Below are 19,507 nucleotides of genomic sequence, written 5' to 3' on the forward strand. Positions count from 1 at the left end.
TAAGTGTTATTTTTACACTTTTTTGAAGCCGGAACTCTAATATTTGGATGAAAATGATGTCCGGATCAATAATTGGATCCATCGTAATCAAAATTCCTTTCCAATGGGTCAAAAAGATTTAAGATCTGACCACGCTATCAATATTTATGTGTATGTGAAGTTGTGTTTAGAGAAAATTCGCTGGCTGAACATTTTTATTTTACCAAAAAAAAAAGCTATATAAATGTGAGGAAGGCATCAACCAACTCACGGTGGGTTAAAAAATGCCAACTGCACTGTTTCTGTCTATTTCTTTTCTAAAACAAATGCAATAAAATATATAGCAATTTTTGGAATACATTTGAGAATGCTTATCTTAGAGCACACATTTTTGGCAAAAATAATCTTTCTGGTGTGCACTAAAAAAAATGGTGAAAAACTTGCTTAGGCACTGCAATTCGAAATATTGTTTTTAATCACATTCGTTGATTGCACTCTTTTTCCCTTTATTGACAATCCAACACCAATGCCAAGCTAGGTGTAACCTTGACCATTATCACTCCCCCATGGAGCACATCGGAAGTGTCCAAGATTTCACAACCCATTAGCTTTCCAGGTCCTTTCCACAGGCTGATTAAAGGTAAAGATTGACGAAAAACGCTAATCGATCGCCATGATTTGTCATAAAAAAAACAACAACAACGATTCACCTACTTGGCTGCCCTTCAGTGCAGGTGGACCTGTGTGCAAACCTTGTTGGAAAATTTCGAGGGAAAAGCCATTTCTTGCTCGTTCGTGTGTTCGCGTGTTCGAGCGAGCCCCTTCGGCCCTGTTAATTAATCCAATTTGAAAGCACACATTTTCCTCGGCATTGCAGCGCAAGTCTCGAGTGGGTGGATGAGTGATTTTCCGCTTTTCCCTTTTGGGCATCTCTCTCTCTCTCTTTCGCTCTGGCAGGTGTTTTCCGATTGAGGGGTGGGTGGGTGTTTGTTATCAGTTTTCGGATTTGTTTTTTGTTCGTGAGCTTTTCTTGGTTGCCTGGGGTGGGGGAGTCTTGGAGCTCGCCAAGTGTGAAATGGATAAAACTCGTTGTAATTTCTAAAAATCTATCATTTTATTGCTTCTTAGTGTTTAGTGATAACGTACCGATAAGAGTGTGGAGCAGCTACAAATGAGATAAGGAACAGAGAGAGAGAGAGAGTGTGAGTGTGTCTTCCTTTGCCGTGCTGAACAGTTCTCCGTAGACTGTTCTAGAGGACTTGGAGTGGTCGGTAGTGATTTGGTCCTTGGGCAACCCCAGTGCGACAGCAGCGAGTGTGGTGTGTCCTTGTGAGTGAGAGGAAGACGACGAAGCACCAAGAAGCAGCCAAAATGTATTTCAAGAAAGTGGTGTCGATCCTGGTCATCTGCGTGGTGGCCGGAAGTGCCCTCGCCGAGGAGAGCAAGCCGGAGGTCGCGCCGGAGAACGTCCTGAACGAGCTGAGCTGGTCCTGCGCCAACAACGCGTCCTGCGTGACCCGGCTGGCCCGTAAGGTCGTGCAGAAGCTGGCCACCCGCAAACCGGTCGACTTTGGAGCGTTCGCCATCGAACCCGTGGAGCGAATCCCGCTGACCGTCGAGGGACGCTCGTCCCGCGCCCTGGACTTCCTCAGCGGCAACGCCGTCAAGTTCCCGATCGGACCGATGGTCTTCAACATCGAACGCTCCGCCGACTATCCGAACTTCATCGAGGTGTCGCTGCTCAGAAAGGCCGATGGTAGAACCCTTCACCATGTCGTACCCTTGACACCCTGCCAGTAACAACCCGAATCTTTCCATTCTTCCCTACCAACAGGAGCCCCGGGAGCCCGAGGCAAGACCCGTAAGCACATGCGCTTCTTCGTGCCCGCATTCCTGGTCTTCAGCCAGATCGGCTGGTACGCGCTCGCCATCGCCGGAGTCAAGTTGCTAGCGATTAAGGCCTTCTTGGTCGCCAAAATTGCCCTTATTGTCGTAGCAATGATGACCTTCAAGAAACTCATGGAACCAGTTGCGTAAGTATCTGGGGAGTTTGGAGCTGATTTGTTAGAATGGGAACAAATTTGAGGGTTTTTAAGAGACATTTCGTAAGTTGAACGATTCAGCGAATTAAATTCCAATCGCAATTAAGAAGCTTGAAAGAAATTAATGGATAATCAAGGCGAAATACAATCCATGATCGTGATCAACTTTAAACATTTTCTAGCAATACTTTGATCAAAATTGAAACAAATTTTGCTAGCAAAATCGTAAAAGTCAACACTTTTCACATTGCACATCATAATCCTGCTTATAAAATTGTAGGTAAAGTTATTCTTTTCAAATGATAAAATCCAAAGCAAACCTAGGAAAAAAATGTCATTTGAGAGACCCGAACCAATGTTCGGTTGCAAATTCCTAAGCAACATTTCCTAGCAATCTACTTCGAATGGAAATGATGAATGAACACTCAACTCTTTCTCAATCGGAAATTCAACCGGATTATCCGGAACATTTCTTTTGAAATGAAAAGGTTGATCATTTATTTTTTTCAAGTGGGTTTCACTCGTAGTGATGCATTTTCCGAGAATGGTACTCTGAAGGGAAAAAAAATAATTGCGAGTTACGACTAAACGCATCGGTAGAGTTTTATTTCCTCCTGATCAAAGAATTCACGTGGATTGCCATGTCCATAAGCCCAATCGAATATTATTTGTTCATGACACACAAACGTTCGATTTGCCATCGAGTTATGCCGAACAGGAAAATTGATTTCTGTTGAATTAATAACTTTATTCGCCAGTTGAATTCTCGATAGCAATACAAATTTTCGGACATAATTAATACTCTGTGAAGATTTGTTCATTCGGAACTCATAGTACTTTGTTTTCCAAATTTTATGACGATAGGTGACTTTCTACCTAGAAAAATGGCTTCGCTGTCCAGCCTACACGCACTTTCAAAATTCACTATGTTTTCGTCAATACTGAATCTACCCAGATATGAGTAAATTGGGCATATGTCAGATTTGAATTAATTTCACTCAGAATTCAACAAAAAAAAGTGAAATTCATAGCGATCTGAGTTTGCAGAGTTCACTGAAATCTGGCAAATGTCCCAGGTACTAATTTCTGAGTGGGCTCAGTTTTGACAAAAACTGATTAATTTAAAATTAATCCCATACTGTTGGAACTCTGTCAGCAGTTGAGTGCAATGCTGCATTCGTTTGAGCGTTCTTTGCAAGAATATGACACCAAATTGTAAACAAGAGTGAGGATCAACTTGATCGCTTTTTCCAGCGTTTTGCCGTCGCCGTACTTCGACCATCAGGAGCCGTTCCTGATGCCATACAGCATGGACTTCCACCACGGATTCCCCGGCGCCGGCCACGACATGTACCCGATCGGACACCTCGGCCACCACGACGGACCGTCCGCCCTGCACGCCGCCGAAGGAGGCCTCGGCGCGGCCAGCAACGTGAACGCCGTCGTCGACACGAACCAGGCCGCGGACAAGTCGGCCACGGTCGGTGGATCCAGCAGCGGCACCAGCAGCGTGTCCGGTGGTGCCTCGGCAGCTGCGTCCTCGAACGACCGTCACCACTTCCCGGGCGGCAAAATCAAGCGGCAGGACTTTTACCCGGTGCCCCAAACCGGCAAGTACTACTGAGCCCCGTCGCTCCGTAAGCTCACTGACAGAACCCAACACCCAAACAACACCTGCCCCCTGTGACTGAAACCGTGAAAACGACACCCGCAAGGCTGTGTCCCGTTATTGTGCGACACGCCCGGCTCTACCTCCAAGTCCAAGAGAACAACCCCCCAAACTCCCTAAAAGAAAAAAGCCCCCGTCCCCCATAAAAAAAGAACAAGAAAAAGTCCCAATGATCACGATGAGGTCTTCCTTCGCTGGAGAGAAGCTGATAGAACTGTTTAGTATACATTAGTCATAGTATTTATCGAAGAAAAACGGCTTCCTGGTCACCGCCACGGAACGCCAGGTGGCCTCGGAAGCCTTTCCGTCTGTTGTAATATTGATTTTCCCTTGAAAGCTGAACCTTCTTCCCTGCTGTGCCTTCTGTACAATGCCTGTTATAAACTAATATTTATTTATTTATTGAAAGAACTGGGAAATTGAAAAAAAAGTATAACTCGTCCAGGTGTTTTCAGTTTGAATCCGAACTCTCCATAAACGATCGCTTAAACGCTGTTGACACTAGCGCAATCTGTTGTCCATTAGCGTGAATAAATTCAACTGAAACCACTGAAACTGATGGTGGCGCCAATTGCGGCGCCTTTCGTAACTACGACTTGTTCAAATCTTGATTCGACCGTTTTTTCAGCAAAAGAAAGAAGTTCCACAGCCATCTCCTGTCTGCACGAGATCTCAAACATGAAGGTGAAATCAGCTCCAAACTCGGCTAATTGGCCAATCGGCCAACATCCAGCCGGACAACGGGGACGATCGTGTCCAGATGGGAAGGTCGGTTGATCGAGCAGGTCCAATTCAGCCGCTAATCGGCGGCGGCGGCGCCCATTCAAACATGCAAATCCGCGTGTCTTAAGACCAATTAGACTCATTGCTGGAAGTCGCTGCCATGGAACGGCTGGTGCACCCGTGCTGAAAATTACATCTCATTTATTGGCTCGGCTGGTGTTTGCGGTGGGTAGGTGTGCTGCATCGGTGCCCGTGTGCATCCGGGAGGGGTTGGGTTTCAAAAGGCATCACAAAGTTGTTAATTGTAAGATATGGGCTCTGGTAGAGGCAAACGGCAGAACAGGTGGAGATAATGTTGGGTTTATGTTTGAACAAGACGATGATTTAGCTCAAGCAGTTGTAAACTATGATAGGATTTATAGCAGAACCGTACTTTGAGTTAGGTGTTTAATTATGGTGAACGTAATAAATCAGACACTGAATATGTAAGTTGGGACTGCGTTTTTTCGAGTGAGCAATCACATTGAATAAGTGAAACGATACCATCATTAGCTTTCATACAGTTTCCATCTATTTGGATATGATTTATAAGGTAAATAAAAACCAATTGGAAAACATATCATGAAACTTTACGACCAACGCAATATTCAATTTAAATCCCAATTTTGGAGCACCGTTTCATACTGTCAAATCAAGCATTCAATATCCGAAACTAGTGTCGTGTAGTGTAAGTGAAATCTGTGACTGGAAAATTATGCATTAAGTGAAAAGTGAGTCTTCAAAGCAAAAATCGCAAGAAGAGTTAAACTTATCGCAAAAATTCACAACAAAACATGAAATATACGTCGTACAAAATCTATTAGACCAATAAATCATAACATTCATGATATGCCCTAGTGCTAACCATCAGAAATCGCAGTGAAATCAAGTACGGTTACATTGAAACATAGTTCCCGTGCTCACAATAACTCCGATTAATAACCACTGTGAGTTAGTTTCCAGAGTTTCCGGTTGTGCCCGCATGCATTGAAAACTGACCAAACGAAATTGAATATTTCCACATTTCCGGATGTAAACAATCGAGTCAGCAGTACCAACAGCGAGATCTGGGCATGCGTGGTCGATGGCTTGTGAAGAAAGTGTTTTGAAGAGCGGTGCATTAAAAGGTAGGATTTTTTATAAAACCGTGCTAATGGATTTTTATATTATTGCAAATTTTATAATTTAAGAGCGGCCGTGGCTGACTGGTTACGGTGTTCGCTTTGTAAGCGAATGGTCCTGGGTTCGATTCCCATCTGCTCCCAACGAGAAAATATAGGGAACATCATAGGAAACAACACAAATCTTGAAACTCTGAACATGAACGAAAAATCAAAGTCGCTCGATTCGGGGTTCGATTTGAAGCAAAAATGCTAACCACTAGGCCATCACGGCTTGATGAGCTATGACTGGAATAAGGAATACTGTTACTATCAACTATATACGCGATGGGTCCTTGTCCATTTGACAAGGGTTCGGAAGTTCTAAATAACGTTTGAATCCGATTGGTGCAAACGTTCTTCAGGGCGGTGCTTGTCGATAAAGCTGAAGTACCTCGCGCTCGGCTAGCCAGCGTAGAAATGGGTCACCGAAGCTCGGCAGAACCTTCAAAATGCCTATGCTAGTTATTTGCAGGTATAGAATGTAGATCTAAAAAATACATGGAAACAACTCAATTTGTAAGAAGTGACCGCGTGGTCCCGTTTGGTCGGTTGCACACACACACACACACACACATACACACACACACACACACACACACACACACTACAAATTTTATAATTTGAGCAAGGTTATGGCAAACAATAACAAGAAATAAAAAACCAAAAAACAAGCTTAATCCACCTACGTGGTTGGTGCCTTCCTCACTCCTAACCGAATATGGATCACACAAAACATCCAGAAATAATTTCCATCTGGATTATAAATTTATTAGAAGCAAAGTACGCAAAAACAAGGTTGTAGGTCAATCAAAATCTAGCTCAAAAAGTATTGGCAGAGTTACCAGATTTTCGATCTTCCAGACTCGTTTGAATGGTTTTCAATTACCTACAATAGTTTGGATGATGCAGCCGGACATAGTTTTCGTTCAGATAGGTGAGATCGGGCTTCAAATTAGTACATAAGTCACTCTTCTCTCACTCTTTTAAGTGGTTATAATTTGAGACAGGGTTGCCAGATCTTCAATGTTTTGAACTCGTCTTATTTGGGAAGTCTTTCAACTATCTATCAAACAATATATAATATAATGATATTTGATATAATTTCCGGCCATTTATCTAACATCCGGATACATGCAAAAACACATTTGTATGCATGGCTTCGTTCTCAATACAAATAGGATACGTAAATATTCGAAAATCTGTAACTTTTGAAGCAATTTTCTGATCAATTTGGTGTCTCCAGCAAAGTTGTATGTATTGTTTAGGACTAATCAGAAAAAAATAGTTGCGCGAAAAAAACATTTTTTAAACGATTTTTAATCAAACATTTTTTAACAAAAGCTCAATTTCCCATAATCTGTATTTTATGTTTATTTTTGAGACTTTTTGATATGTTTTAGGGGACAAAAACCCGCAACTTTTGAGCCATAGAGAATTATGGTCAAACATTTTGCCCCCGAGTTATGCATTAATGAAAAAATAGTGATTTTTGGAAATAATGTAATTTTATGCATAACATTTTTTGATCATTTTTTATGTAAATTTGATTTTGCAATCGATAAAGTGCCTCGTTTTTATGATTTGGCCACCGAAAGTTTGATTCAGTGAAATATTTGCTGTTTTTTGATTTTAAAAAATAGTGACCATTATTGACCATTTCTGAAAATATATTTTTTTTAAGTTCAAGACCTCTGGTTGCTGAAATAGAGCGACTTAAAGAAAAAGAAACCGGAAAATTAAAGTTTTTTCAAGTTTCACCCAAACAACCCTAAATTTCTAATGGTGATATTACAGCAATCAAGACCACTCTGACAAGGCCCTGACAGAAGGGAGGGCACACGTATGAGATATAAATGGATTACGGAATTTAAGAATGACCCGGACAAATCTCAAACAAATTTCAGTCGAAGGGGGCATGTGACCCCCCCCCCCCCCCTCTTCACCCGATTTCTTTGAATTTGATACAAAACGAGGACAACCTTATACCACCTCTACCAGGAAGTAACAAATTGTGTCCCCATGAGTTATTTCATTCTAAAGAATTCGTTATCTATTCCACACGAAGAAGGTGCAAAAAAAAATGCGCAAGTTGTTTAAAAAATCTTTTTCACCGCAAATAAACTGAGCATAAAAATATTTAAATAAAACCAAATCCAACTGATTTTTAATGCAGCAATGATATTATAATTTCTTTTCGGAAGTATTGCTTCAATTAAATTTAAAATCAGCCCATTATTGTTTGTACTTTTTGATCTCGGTAGAAGCTCATAATGATATTTATTTTGAAAAGAACTTTGGAAAATGTTAGAAACTTATTATTTAATAATAATTAATGTTTATGTGCAAACTTATATCAATTTTAATATCAATCCATAAAAAAGTCAATTGAAGAGCAATTACAAAGATTTATTTTGAAATTAGTTATTAAATAAGTAAATAAATAAATAAATAAGTTAATAAATAAGTAACGGCAAAGCTGAAAAAGAGTATACAGACGATTATCACAGGACAGGTGCCACGAAAAAAAAACAATCACATCAGGTACCGGGTACTAGAATACGACATCAACCCCAATCTCCGATTGAAGTTCACCAGAAAAGGAAACACTACAACAGAAACAGGTCAAAGGGTTCTACTGCGTCACCGGCTTCTGGCCACCGTAAGCCAACTCGTCAGCGCCGGTGTCCGCTTTCATGAGTCGGCTTTCCAGCCCCTTCGAGAACGTCTCCACGAACCCATCGATGGCCCGAGCCCACCCAGAGCTGTACGTGTCCAGGTGGTGGTGATGTTCCGGGGCGTGTGCCACCACCTCGTACGTCACGTGCTTTTTCGACAGCAGCTTCTTGATGCCGAGCACGCTGGCCAACAGCAGGGCCAGTTTGCTGACGAGCAGGGCCTTTCCCACGAGCAGGGCAATTCCCTTCAGGATCAACGCCCCGATGATTCCGGCCTTCATCACGAATGCCATCAGCAGGTGCTGGTGTTGCTTCATCTTGCCGCGACCTTCCTCCACCAGCTTCCGGGTGTCGAGCGATACGCCAAAATTGAGTTTGCCACCTTCGCCGGACGCCACCACGATGTCCGCCGCCTGGAAGGCCCTCCACTTGACGCTACGGCTCTGAATGAAACGCCAGATCTTGTCCGCCACCAGGACGCTCAACTTGTGGTCATCCGAGCTGGCAGCCCGGGCCAGCACCGACATCTCCTCGGAGTCGTCCGCCGGGTCTTCCGTTGACCTTTTGAGGGGGTAAAGAAAAAGAAAAAAACACAATTTAGATCCCTTAGCAGGGAGATTCCTTTGACAAGGGATTCGTTTTGTATGTAGATTTTATTTCTGAGCAGGAAAATATTAGCTATTTTTTCCCAGTACAGATTGAATTCATGCCCGGACCCGGATTGTAAGGATGAGTTTGTGATGTCCCTTCCCAAAGGCAATCGGAAATTGATGAAACGGATAACATATCGTTCGCTCTGAATTCCGGTCCGGGCAACAGGCAGCAAACAGCTCTCGAAGTATGTTTCCTAGTATGGGATTGCTATTTTGAGTATCAACAAAACGCATCCGGGGACCGGTGGTATCGGTTGTGCTTATATGTAAATTCAAAATAGATTAGGTTTGGGGGAGTCTTTTCTCGGATGGTCAATTGAACGTTGCCAGGATTGAAATAGATAATTTTGTTTATCAATATCACGCATTTCTATTTTTGTGTTCGTCAGCGTTTTTTAAATGGTGTTGTACCATAAAGCTGTTCTAATACACAAAGTGACCATTCGTATTCTATCGTATTTTTTTTTTTGTTTTTGTCTGTTCTACAACTTTAAAGAAAATCAAACACACAAAAAAGTTTTGTTAACCTGTTCCAACAAAAAAAAAAGTATTTTACACTATATTTTTTATTCTAAATGGAAAAATGTTCTCTCAGGATTATTGCAGGTTCAAAAAAAAACTTTGAATATCCCATAAAATAAGATACTGTAAACCGGGGTGACTTTGATAGGTTTGAGATTTTTTTCGCAAAATGAAGAGTTCAATTTCAATACGTAAGGAATGATATGGAATCATACTGACCGTGTTAGAGAAGTGTGCAAAGTACTTCAAGAAGAAGTTTTCATAAATTTTTGAAAGGGTTAAAAGATTACTGTACTATAATTTAGTAAATGTTGATAAACAGCATTATTTTATGATTCTCAAAGTTTCATGATTTTCTCAATGAAAATTAGTTCGAATCGGAAAAAGGAATGCATTTTTGGATTCGTTAGACAATTTTACACTAGGCCGATGCTAATATTTTTGAAAGTTTTTGTCCCTCGGCTCTGGCCGGGGCCAAAGGGGGTGGAGGGGCAAGAAAATAAAAATAAATATAAAAATTAAAATAACAAGCCATAGTCTCAACATTTGAATGCTAAAAAGTGTTTTAAAATGCATTTTACTATAGTTCAGTTGTTTTGCAATCATTAGTTTTCAAAAAAAGTAAGATTTGGCGAAAATAAGATTAGCGAAAAAAGCTTTCTGCGATACAAAACATCGAAAATTTTCAAAGATTAAAAAGATGTATAACCCTCTACAACCCAACCCCACCTTGAAACGGGCTTCGATTTAAAAAATCACAAAAAATCAATTTTCAACCAATTTTTGATCTTTAAAAAGCATTGGAAAGAAAACTCTTAAAATTTTAGAAAATTTATGGGTTGGAAGTTTTACTTGTTTTCTGTGACTTTGCAAATGTTTTTAAAAATGTATTTTTTAGGGGTCAACTTTGGCTGTGTTTTTTACTATCATTTCCTATATTTTATGTAAAAAGAAGTATGCAGTAATTTTTCTAACATCCCAGACTATGCTTCAAGCATTTTTCTACAATTTAAATGATGATTATAGCAGAAAATGTGAAAAACAACCAAAAAATCGAAAAAGTGACTTTAAAAACGTGAAAAATTAGATAGGCAAAATGTAATTATATTAGGTGGTGGAATAGGCCAAATACTACCAAAAACAAACATAAAATAAACAAGATAAATGCAAATTAAAACATTAAAAATGAAACAAGAAAAACATAAAACAAGAGAAGTAAAGTTTTTCGTAGAACTAAAGTTCCTCAAACTGACCTCCTGAACACGGAAAAAAAAAATCGAAAAAAAAATTTGGGCAGTAGAGCAGGGGTGCCCAAAGTATGGCCCGCGGGCCAAACGTGGCCCTCGAGATGATATTTTGTGGCCCGCGGACCCGTTTTGAATGATCAAGTAAAGTGATTTTATACTTTTTCAAAATTAAGGTTTATTTTAAGCTTTTTTATGCTAATCTTTTTAATTTTTTTGTTAATAAAAAATATCTTATGATTTATCAATATTTTGATCCTCACTTTAGGATTATAATTATATTATTTAGGAAATAATTTGTTCAAAATATTTTGTAATTAAAACAATTTCTCACGTTTCAATGTGAGTGAAACTAGTAAATATCGTCAAAACATTTATCAAACATTTTTATAAATATCAAAAAAACGTTCAAGTTTGTCTTAGGTAGAATTCTGTAATAGTTGCAAAAATAAAAGTTTTCTTTATTAATTTGCAAGTCATATTGACCCTTTTATGAATTGACCCTCAAACTTACATTGTACTTCCTTAGGGATTCGAACTCATTACAGTTAGAAAACGAATCTGATTGACTATCAACTGATTCAGGCAGACAAAATGTGGAAATCTGAGAATCAAGTTTGCAGCAAATATTTTACAAAGCTTTCGTCAATCAACCCACCCTTTCACCATTATTAAAAAATTGGCTCGAAAACCAGGAGCAAAAATATATTTTCAAAAAACTTAAAAAAATGAAATTTTAGTGCATTTAGCTGAAATTAATTAAATATGCATTCCTTTGCATTTAAAATCATTTGAGCATGTTTGGGTTTATTAAAAAATAATTTGAATTTTAGTAAATTTTCGATGAAATAAATAAATGTTTTTTCGCTTTTTTTTTAAAAAAAATAATGATTGCAGGTTAACTATACGGAAGCTTACATCATTTTCTAAAAGTTTTTTTTCATTGAAATGTTGAAATTCTGGATCTCAACGATTTTTCATTAGCCACACTCAACTTATAGATGAATTGTTCAACATGTAATGTCACCACCATTTTCGAAATATAAGAACAAAACTAATTTTTTTTTTGAAAACACAAGTACATTTAGCTAAAAACTTTTTTTTTTCAAATACCAGAAACAACAAAATCAACAATACCGATAGAAACCAGTTATTTTGTGGTTTCTATTATTTTGAATACACTTTTTTTTTAAATAACTGAAACGTAATCTTTTACGTTAAAATAACGTAATTTATTTTGCTTAAAAACTTTTTTTGTAAATTTGGCCCGCAAGCTCATTTGAGCTTTAAATTTGGCCCGGCCTCCAGAAACTTTGAGCACCCCTGCAGTAGAGGGTTAAATAACCGAAACATGCTAAACAATATTTTGAACGCAGGGGAATGCACTTTAAATCAATTTCAGCTGATCGCACTAAAATTTCCATTGAAATTTTGAAGTTTTTTGAAAAAATATTTTTTTGCCCCCTGATTTTCCGGGCCAACTTTGAAGGAGAGGGGGGAGGGGAGGTGGGGAGACAAAAACTTTAAATAAAATTTGTACCTGCCTTAGGACAAGGTAAAATAAGTTGGCAAATAATAAATATTATGGGTTTTGAAACACTATTAAAAAAAGAAAATTTATTCAATCCACTAACTAAAAAGATGATTTTCAAACACTGAAGACTCTCAAAATATATCCTGTATGATGAAGCTCGATTTCAAAATTTTGATTTGAAAAAAAAAATACATGAATCAATCCTAAACTCAAGGTTTTTCTAAATGAAAAACACAAAAATATTTTTATCTTTTTTTAAAATTACCTTTTTTTTTTAAATCGGCCTTCGTCATGCACACGGAACCGGTTTAACGAGTCTTTACTAAAATGATGAGTCTATTTGGTCAAGGCAGTGTTGAGATACCGTGGCACCCGTTTTTTGAAACTGATAACTGCAAATAGCTATATCTCGTCAATGTTGCAACAAAATTTCTTAAAATTTAATTTTTTGATAAATGAAAATGTATATGGCATTAAGCCTTGAAAACAGATAAAAAAACGTATAATTGTGTGCTCATATAAATGACTGACTTTTTTTGCCGATTTACATGTATGTAACCCCTTAAAATGCAACAACCCACTGAGAATTTTGGCTCGAGTCTCAACTCGATTCAGGCTCAATCGGCGATCGGCCAGATCGACTCGAGGCTCGAGCCCAAATTATCAGCGAGATGACCCGATAATTTTGTTAACAAAACAAGTTTTAATGAATTTTAGACAAAATTTAGACTTTTGAAAAAAAAATCACCTTAAAAGTATATGTATGAACATATAAACTTAGTTAGCTCATTAAAAATATTGTTTTTTTTTTTCTTAAAAATTGTATGAGCAACCTTAAAAAATAAAATAAAAATGAAATTGGAACAATTTAAATCTAATTATCACAAGAAAAATTATGACTGTCAAGTCACCCCGGAATTCAAAATAAGGATTTTTAACACAATTGTTTTTGAAACACTGTTGAAATAACTTGTTTTCCAAAAATATTGATGAACCATGTGTGGCTTCTGTACAGGGCAGGGTTGAAAAATAATAATCTTGAGACAAACCTTACTAATTGGAAAATATTCCAAAAATAAGTTGAAATCCTATCAATGTCCTAGAGACCATCCATAAACCACGTGGACACTTTTTTGAAGTCTCCGAACCCCCTCCCCCCCCCCCCCCTTTGTGGACAATTGTCCATACAAAAAATCTATTTTGTACGGAGCGTGTACAATCGCCACTCCCCCCTAAAGTGTCCACGTGGTTTATGGATGGTCCCCTATGAATGTTCTCAATTTCAACCCTTTTGTACTGCGTTTTAAATCTGAAAAAAAAAATCAAAATACAAAATATATGTTTTTCTATGCAAACTCTCATACTAAATTCAATCGCTTTGCGCCAATCGGGGGCTCAACTAATCACTACTAAATTTTAGGAGGTTGTTTTGGACCCTAGAATCCTAAAAAAAGCACAAAGGCAGTAAAGTCTTAATGATATAGAAAAAAATATATAAAAAAAACCTTTTCTTCAAATTATGAAATTTTAATTTGACAATGATAATTTGGTTCCATGCTAGAATTCGGTTTTGGAAGACTCTGGAATGCTCAACTATAAAATTGATTCTTTTCTAGGGACTCATTATGCAGAACAAACATTTTCTGGTCACAACTAAGACTAAAAAAACCTTTCTGAAAAGCATTTCAGATTTTTATGACTTTTGAAAAAAAAATCTGCCGATTGAAAAATCTAATCAAATATCGTTCAAATCCAAAATCTCTGTTTAAACATTCATGAAGAAAGCATGGATATGACAACTGGTCAAAAACGTAATTTACCTATTTTAGAGTGTATTTTTTTCCAAAAGCAAAATAAGATCATACTTTTTTCGGGAAAGTTTTAGCAAATTTATAAATTTCAACACTGTTTTATTAGTTTTTCAATTGGCAGAACAGTAAAATTTATGAAAATCAAATAACAAAAGAGTTGGCTTTTCCAAACAAAATTCAAACGATTTGCAGAAAGCCAAGTCTCCTACGATCGCTCACAAATTTGAGAGGCTTCATTTGGTCATTTTTTGAAGATTTTCCATAGAAACGTCAAGCCACCCGAATATCCACTGATATCACTTGCAATGATTGAGTTTTTAGTATGCATTGCACTTTGAATACATCTCGACCACGACACAGATTGAAATCATCATTCCACTTTTTCACTAACACTATTCAACTTCGATTGCAAAACATGGTTTGATTCACCATCGAGCAACTCGGTCTGGATCACTAATTGGATATTTCCCCCCAAAACTCATCTTTGCAGCTCAAATCCGTACCTCGTCTGAGTCAGCTCCACGTTTTCTCCGAGCGCAATGCTGGACTTTTTCAGCAGTCGGTTCATGTAGGTCACCAGCTTGAGCATCACACAGGAGCTGTTATCCTTTTGGGTGCACTTGGAGCCCAGTCGCTTCACGAACGACTCTTCCAGGGCGGTTTTGGCAGCCGTTGTGGGTGCCTTTTTTTTGGTGTGAGAATAACAGAAAATAAAAAAAAGCACATCATTAATTTCCATGGATCACAACTTTTAGGGGGAGGGATATCCGGAGTTTGCGTACCACATGATTGATGGGTCCACCGTTATCCACCGCGGGATTTGCGCACGTCACTGCGACCAGCATCAGTAGCAGGAGAAACCTGATCACTTTCATTTTTTAAAGTTAATTAAATTGATGTTGTTTTTCGCGGATTCAGCAGCTCACGTCACCATGAAAAATTTACCAGCTGACACTTTTTGGACGGAAAGAACTTGAAACTATTTTCGTCACGCGACACGACACTGATCGCTGAACTCGCTGAAGCAAAACTGCGCCAACCGATTGGGATGTCGTATTTATAAGACTAACCGACGACCTGTCCGTGGTTCCTTAAGATCCACCAGCTCTCTCTTCTCGGTCAAGATCACGGACGTCGCGACGCCAGCGTCCGTTGAGGTCGGAAAATCGCGTGAGTGTTTTTCTTCTCAGCACGCGTGTGTCACATCCAGTGGTGGTGGCATCTCTTCTCTGGTGGCGTGAGCTGACCGGTTTTGGTACGAAGTTGTTCAGCGAAATTGCACCAATAGAGCGCTGCAGTAAACATTGCTCTCTTTTGCTGCCGTGCCGTCCCGGGAACCTGCTTTGCTGGAGCGCTCATGATTGCAAATGTGAAAAGAAAATCCGGTCGCTTCTTCCCGCGGCCACCAACCGCCCCAGCCATGCTTTGTAAAGTTGTTATGATGATGGCACAATAAATTGTACGCGTTTAGTATGGTCTTTTGTGATGGTAGTACAGGAGTACAGGGTTGAATCATTAGGCTGTAATACCACAATCGATTTTCCAGCACAGTAATTTTTCAGTTAATTTTGGGGTCCTAAACAACTCACCAAAGTTTGAGAACGATTGGTTCAGTCCTCACTTTGCGCAAAGCGATTCAATTTTCCATATAAATTTGTATGGGAAAAATATTTTCTTTGAATTTTGATATTTGAAAAATCCACGTTTTACGCTATATCAAAACCAGACTCATGATCGGATGCTCTGGAAGGTGCTCTACAACTTTCCCCAAGAGAGTATGGTGCTAACTTGTTCCTGAAAGAAGATACAGCGTCCTCAAAACTCGTCTAAAACGTGATTTTCGAGCAAAAAACACGTTTTAGACGAGTTTTGAACACGCTGTATCTTTTAATAGGAGCAAGTTAGCACCAAACTCTCTTCGGGAAAATTGTAGAGCACCTTCCAGTGCATTTGAATATGAATCTGGTTTTAATATATTTTTAAAATATCAAAATCCAAAAAAAATGGTTTTCCCCATACAAACTTATAAAGAAAATTTAATCGCTTTGCGCAAAATGGAGACTTAACCAATCGTTCCAAAACTGTAGGGAGTTGTTAAGGACCCCAAAAGGAACTGAAAAGATGCTGTGCTCATTAAATTTGTACAACTTTATTTCTTTCCATACAACTATATTACACCCTATTGAATCATGTCAACACTATCAACTAGTTTAAAAATCACTTTTTAAAAACATAAACATAATCCAATCCAATCCAATCCAATCCAATCCAATCCAATCCAATCCAATCCAATCCAATCCAATCCATTCCAATCTAATCTAATCTAATCTAATCTAATCTAATCTAATCTTATCTGATCTAATCTAATCTAATCTAATCTAATCCAATCCAATCCAATCCAATCCAATCCAATCCAATCCAATCCAATCCAATCCAATCCAATCTAATCTAATCTAATCTAATCTAATCTAATCTAATCTAATCTAATCTAATCTAATTTAATCTAATCTAATCTAATCTAATCTAATCTAATCTAATCCAATTTAATCTAATCTAATCTAATCTAATCTAATCTAATCTAATCTAATCTAATCTAATCTAATCTAATCTAATCTAATCTAATCTAATCTAATCCAATCTAATCTAATCTAATCTAATCTACACTTTTCTTGTCATTAATAAACAACTGAAATGTATTGCAAAAAATAAAGCGGCCAGCCCTACTGCGTTGTGTTTACCGCAGAGAGGATTCTAAGTCTGGATCACATTTCACAGAATCGACAGAGGTGAAAGGAAGCGTGGACATACCGTACCAAACGCTCCAGTTTACAGTTTTATATGTGTTTTAAATCAACATATAAACATATAAACAAAACAAAAATCAAATTAATATCCACGTGGTTTATGGATGGTCCCAGAACAAAAATTTGCATCAGAACTTAACCCTCTACTGCCCAAATTTTTTTTTCGAAAATATTTATTTTTCCCGTGTTCAGGAGGTCATTTTGAGCAACTTTTGTACTACGAAAAACTTTACTTCGCTTGTTTTATGTTTTATGTTTTTCTTGTTTCATTTTTAATATTTTAATTTGCATTTATCTTGTTTAGTTTATGTTTGGTTTTGGTAGTATTTGGCCTACTCTACCACCTAATATAATTACATTTCGCCTATCTAATTTTTTCATGTTTTTACAGTCACCTTTTCAATTTTTTGCATGTTTTTCACATTTTCTGCTATAGAATCGCACCATCATCATTTAAATTGCAAAAAAGTGCGTAGAGGCATAGTCTGGGACACTACAAAAATTACTGCATACCTCTTTTTACTGAAAATATAGGAAATGTTAGTGAAAAACACAGCCAAAGTTGACCCCTAAAAAAATGACATTTTTAAAGACTTTGGCAAAGTCACATAAAACAAGTTAAACTTCCAACCCTAAAATTTTCTAAAATTTCAAAAAGTTCTTCTTTCCAATGCTTTTTAAAGATCAAAAATTGGTTGAAAAATGGATTTTGGCGATTTTTTAGATCGAAGCCCGTCTAAAGGCGGGGTTAGGTTGTAGAGGGTTAACTCCAACATAAGTTAAGTCTCATCATTCACGACAAAAGTTGACGGGACCAATCTAACTTCATCAATTCCACCCGTAGACTACATCCATTCTCGAACCGCAAAATGCCCCATGAATGATGCACGGTTCATAATCGTACTCACTCCACACTTTCTTCGATCATCAAACAAAAAAACAAAACCCGGCCAGCAGCACGCGAAATCCGAAGCTTGCCGTTCCTTTTAAGTCCCCATCATCTTTAACATCAGTGGGATATGAGGAAAAAGCAACTTTACTGGAATATTGCTGTGTTCAACCTTCTCTCCCGGTTTCCCCTTTGGTGATCCTGGCGTTTCAATGTCAGGGGTAAGCCCTGGCCATTTATATGCGATGGCAAGTTTTGAATGAATCCCCCCGAAAGCGTGGCCCAAGTCAACAGGGACCCCGTACATACAACAACTCGTAAAACCAATCAATGTCTACATGGGTGAAAACGGAATTTGCGATACATGTTCGGTAGGGTTGAGGGTTGTAATTTGATCCATTGATTGTTGACAGCTGTTTTTTTTTATTGTTGATTGTTTATTGTAGACATTTGATTGTTGATTTTTGTTCATTTTTGAAGTGTCAATTTATGTTTTTCCTTAACAAACAATAAAAAATCTGAATAAAACCTATAAACAGTCCCCATTATTACCATTAACCCTAGTCTCGACCTAAAACAACATTGGGTTGAAAAAATATATTTACTTACAGACACTGTCTGTTTGAAATCGTAAACCCAAGCCCCGGAATCGGGTGAACTCCAGGAAATAGCACATTCGAATGTCCTGAAGAAGATCCCCAAACGGGATGCCAGCATGTTTGTCCCCCAAGGTTCCCAGGGGGGTCGGAAAGTGATAACGATGCAATCTGGTGTGAAATTTATGAACATGGCTCCTGCTGGTCTTTGCATCCGAGGGTTGAGTAGAGAAGCAGCATTTTCGTTTGGCCTGGAAAGGAAGTTGGGTGAAATCGCGCTTTTCATTACATCCGTTGCCGTTGGATGGTCGGTCTTAAAGTGGCAGTGGCAGCAGCATAAATAGCAATTGCTGTTTGGAGAAAACGGTTGCAGCAAAACATGAATTGCTCAGGGCTTGGGATCTGGTGGGAGATGAGAGTCCGTCCACTCCACCAGTTATCCGACGTGGGCTTGTCTAACCAGGTTCACGTTGAACTAAATTGTTTGCCTTATTATGTGATACGAAAGTGACAGCGATTCACGTGCATAGAGTTACCAAAAGTTACCATAACGTCATTTGTTTTAATGTCTTGTTCAGCTCGGTCAATGTGATTCTGTTGATTCTGCTGATTCTGTTGTTTCTGATGATTCTGATGATTCTGTTGTTTCTGATGATTCTGTTGATTCTATTGATTATGTTGATTTTGCTTACTTGTTGATAAGTTGAAACTGTCGATATGCTTACTACAAACAATAAGTGTTGCTATTCATCCGGCAACCCTACAATGTCAAAGCCCTCGGTGCATCCGTGCGCGATCATCCGACCCACGAAGGCCAAGCCCATCTTCGGAACATCCGCCAACCAGCAGGCGCACTCTCTTGGCGTGTTTCTTGGGCGATGATAGCTGCCGCTGCGCTGCAAATTTTTATCAACGCAATGCGTTCCATTCCAGTCTTCTTTGACTCGATGTTTTTGCTGTTGCTGTTTTTGTCATGGTGGTGGGAAAAAGTGATTCAATCTCCAACGGACATGACACTAACCACCATGTAGTACAGGAGAAGTTTACTCTACGTGAAGCTTCTGAAAGCTGGTTTTACTCAGAGTGGAGGAAAACCTGTTTAGAAATTTTTCTTTTTTTTTGCAAGAAAACGAAAGTGAAGTAAGTTGGAATCTTTTTACAAAT

General features: G+C 38.5%; 2 protein-coding genes across 2 annotated transcripts; one reads left to right on the plus strand and one right to left on the minus strand.

Moving 5' to 3' along the window:
• Positions 1-966: 966 nt before the first annotated feature.
• LOC120428851 (uncharacterized) lies at positions 967-4,119 on the plus strand. The gene is made up of 3 exons (XM_039593974.2): positions 967-1,735; positions 1,814-2,012; positions 3,276-4,119. Exons 1-3 carry the CDS (start codon positions 1,351-1,353, stop codon positions 3,643-3,645), a joined length of 954 nt encoding a protein of 317 aa, XP_039449908.1. The 5' UTR covers positions 967-1,350; the 3' UTR covers positions 3,646-4,119.
• Positions 4,120-8,000: 3,881 nt separating this feature from the next.
• LOC120428855 (uncharacterized) lies at positions 8,001-15,555 on the minus strand. Its single transcript, XM_039593980.2, has 3 exons — positions 14,837-15,555; positions 14,558-14,736; positions 8,001-8,851 (listed from the first exon to the last, which is right to left on the minus strand). The coding sequence occupies exons 1-3, from the start codon at positions 14,927-14,929 to the stop codon at positions 8,248-8,250; spliced, it is 876 nt and encodes a 291-aa protein (XP_039449914.1). The 5' UTR covers positions 14,930-15,555; the 3' UTR covers positions 8,001-8,247.
• Between the last annotated feature and the right edge of the window lie 3,952 nt (positions 15,556-19,507).

The sequence above is a fragment of the Culex pipiens genome, chromosome 1, assembly GCF_016801865.2.
Source record: "Culex pipiens pallens isolate TS chromosome 1, TS_CPP_V2, whole genome shotgun sequence".
Classification (NCBI taxonomy): Eukaryota; Metazoa; Arthropoda; class Insecta; order Diptera; family Culicidae; genus Culex; species Culex pipiens.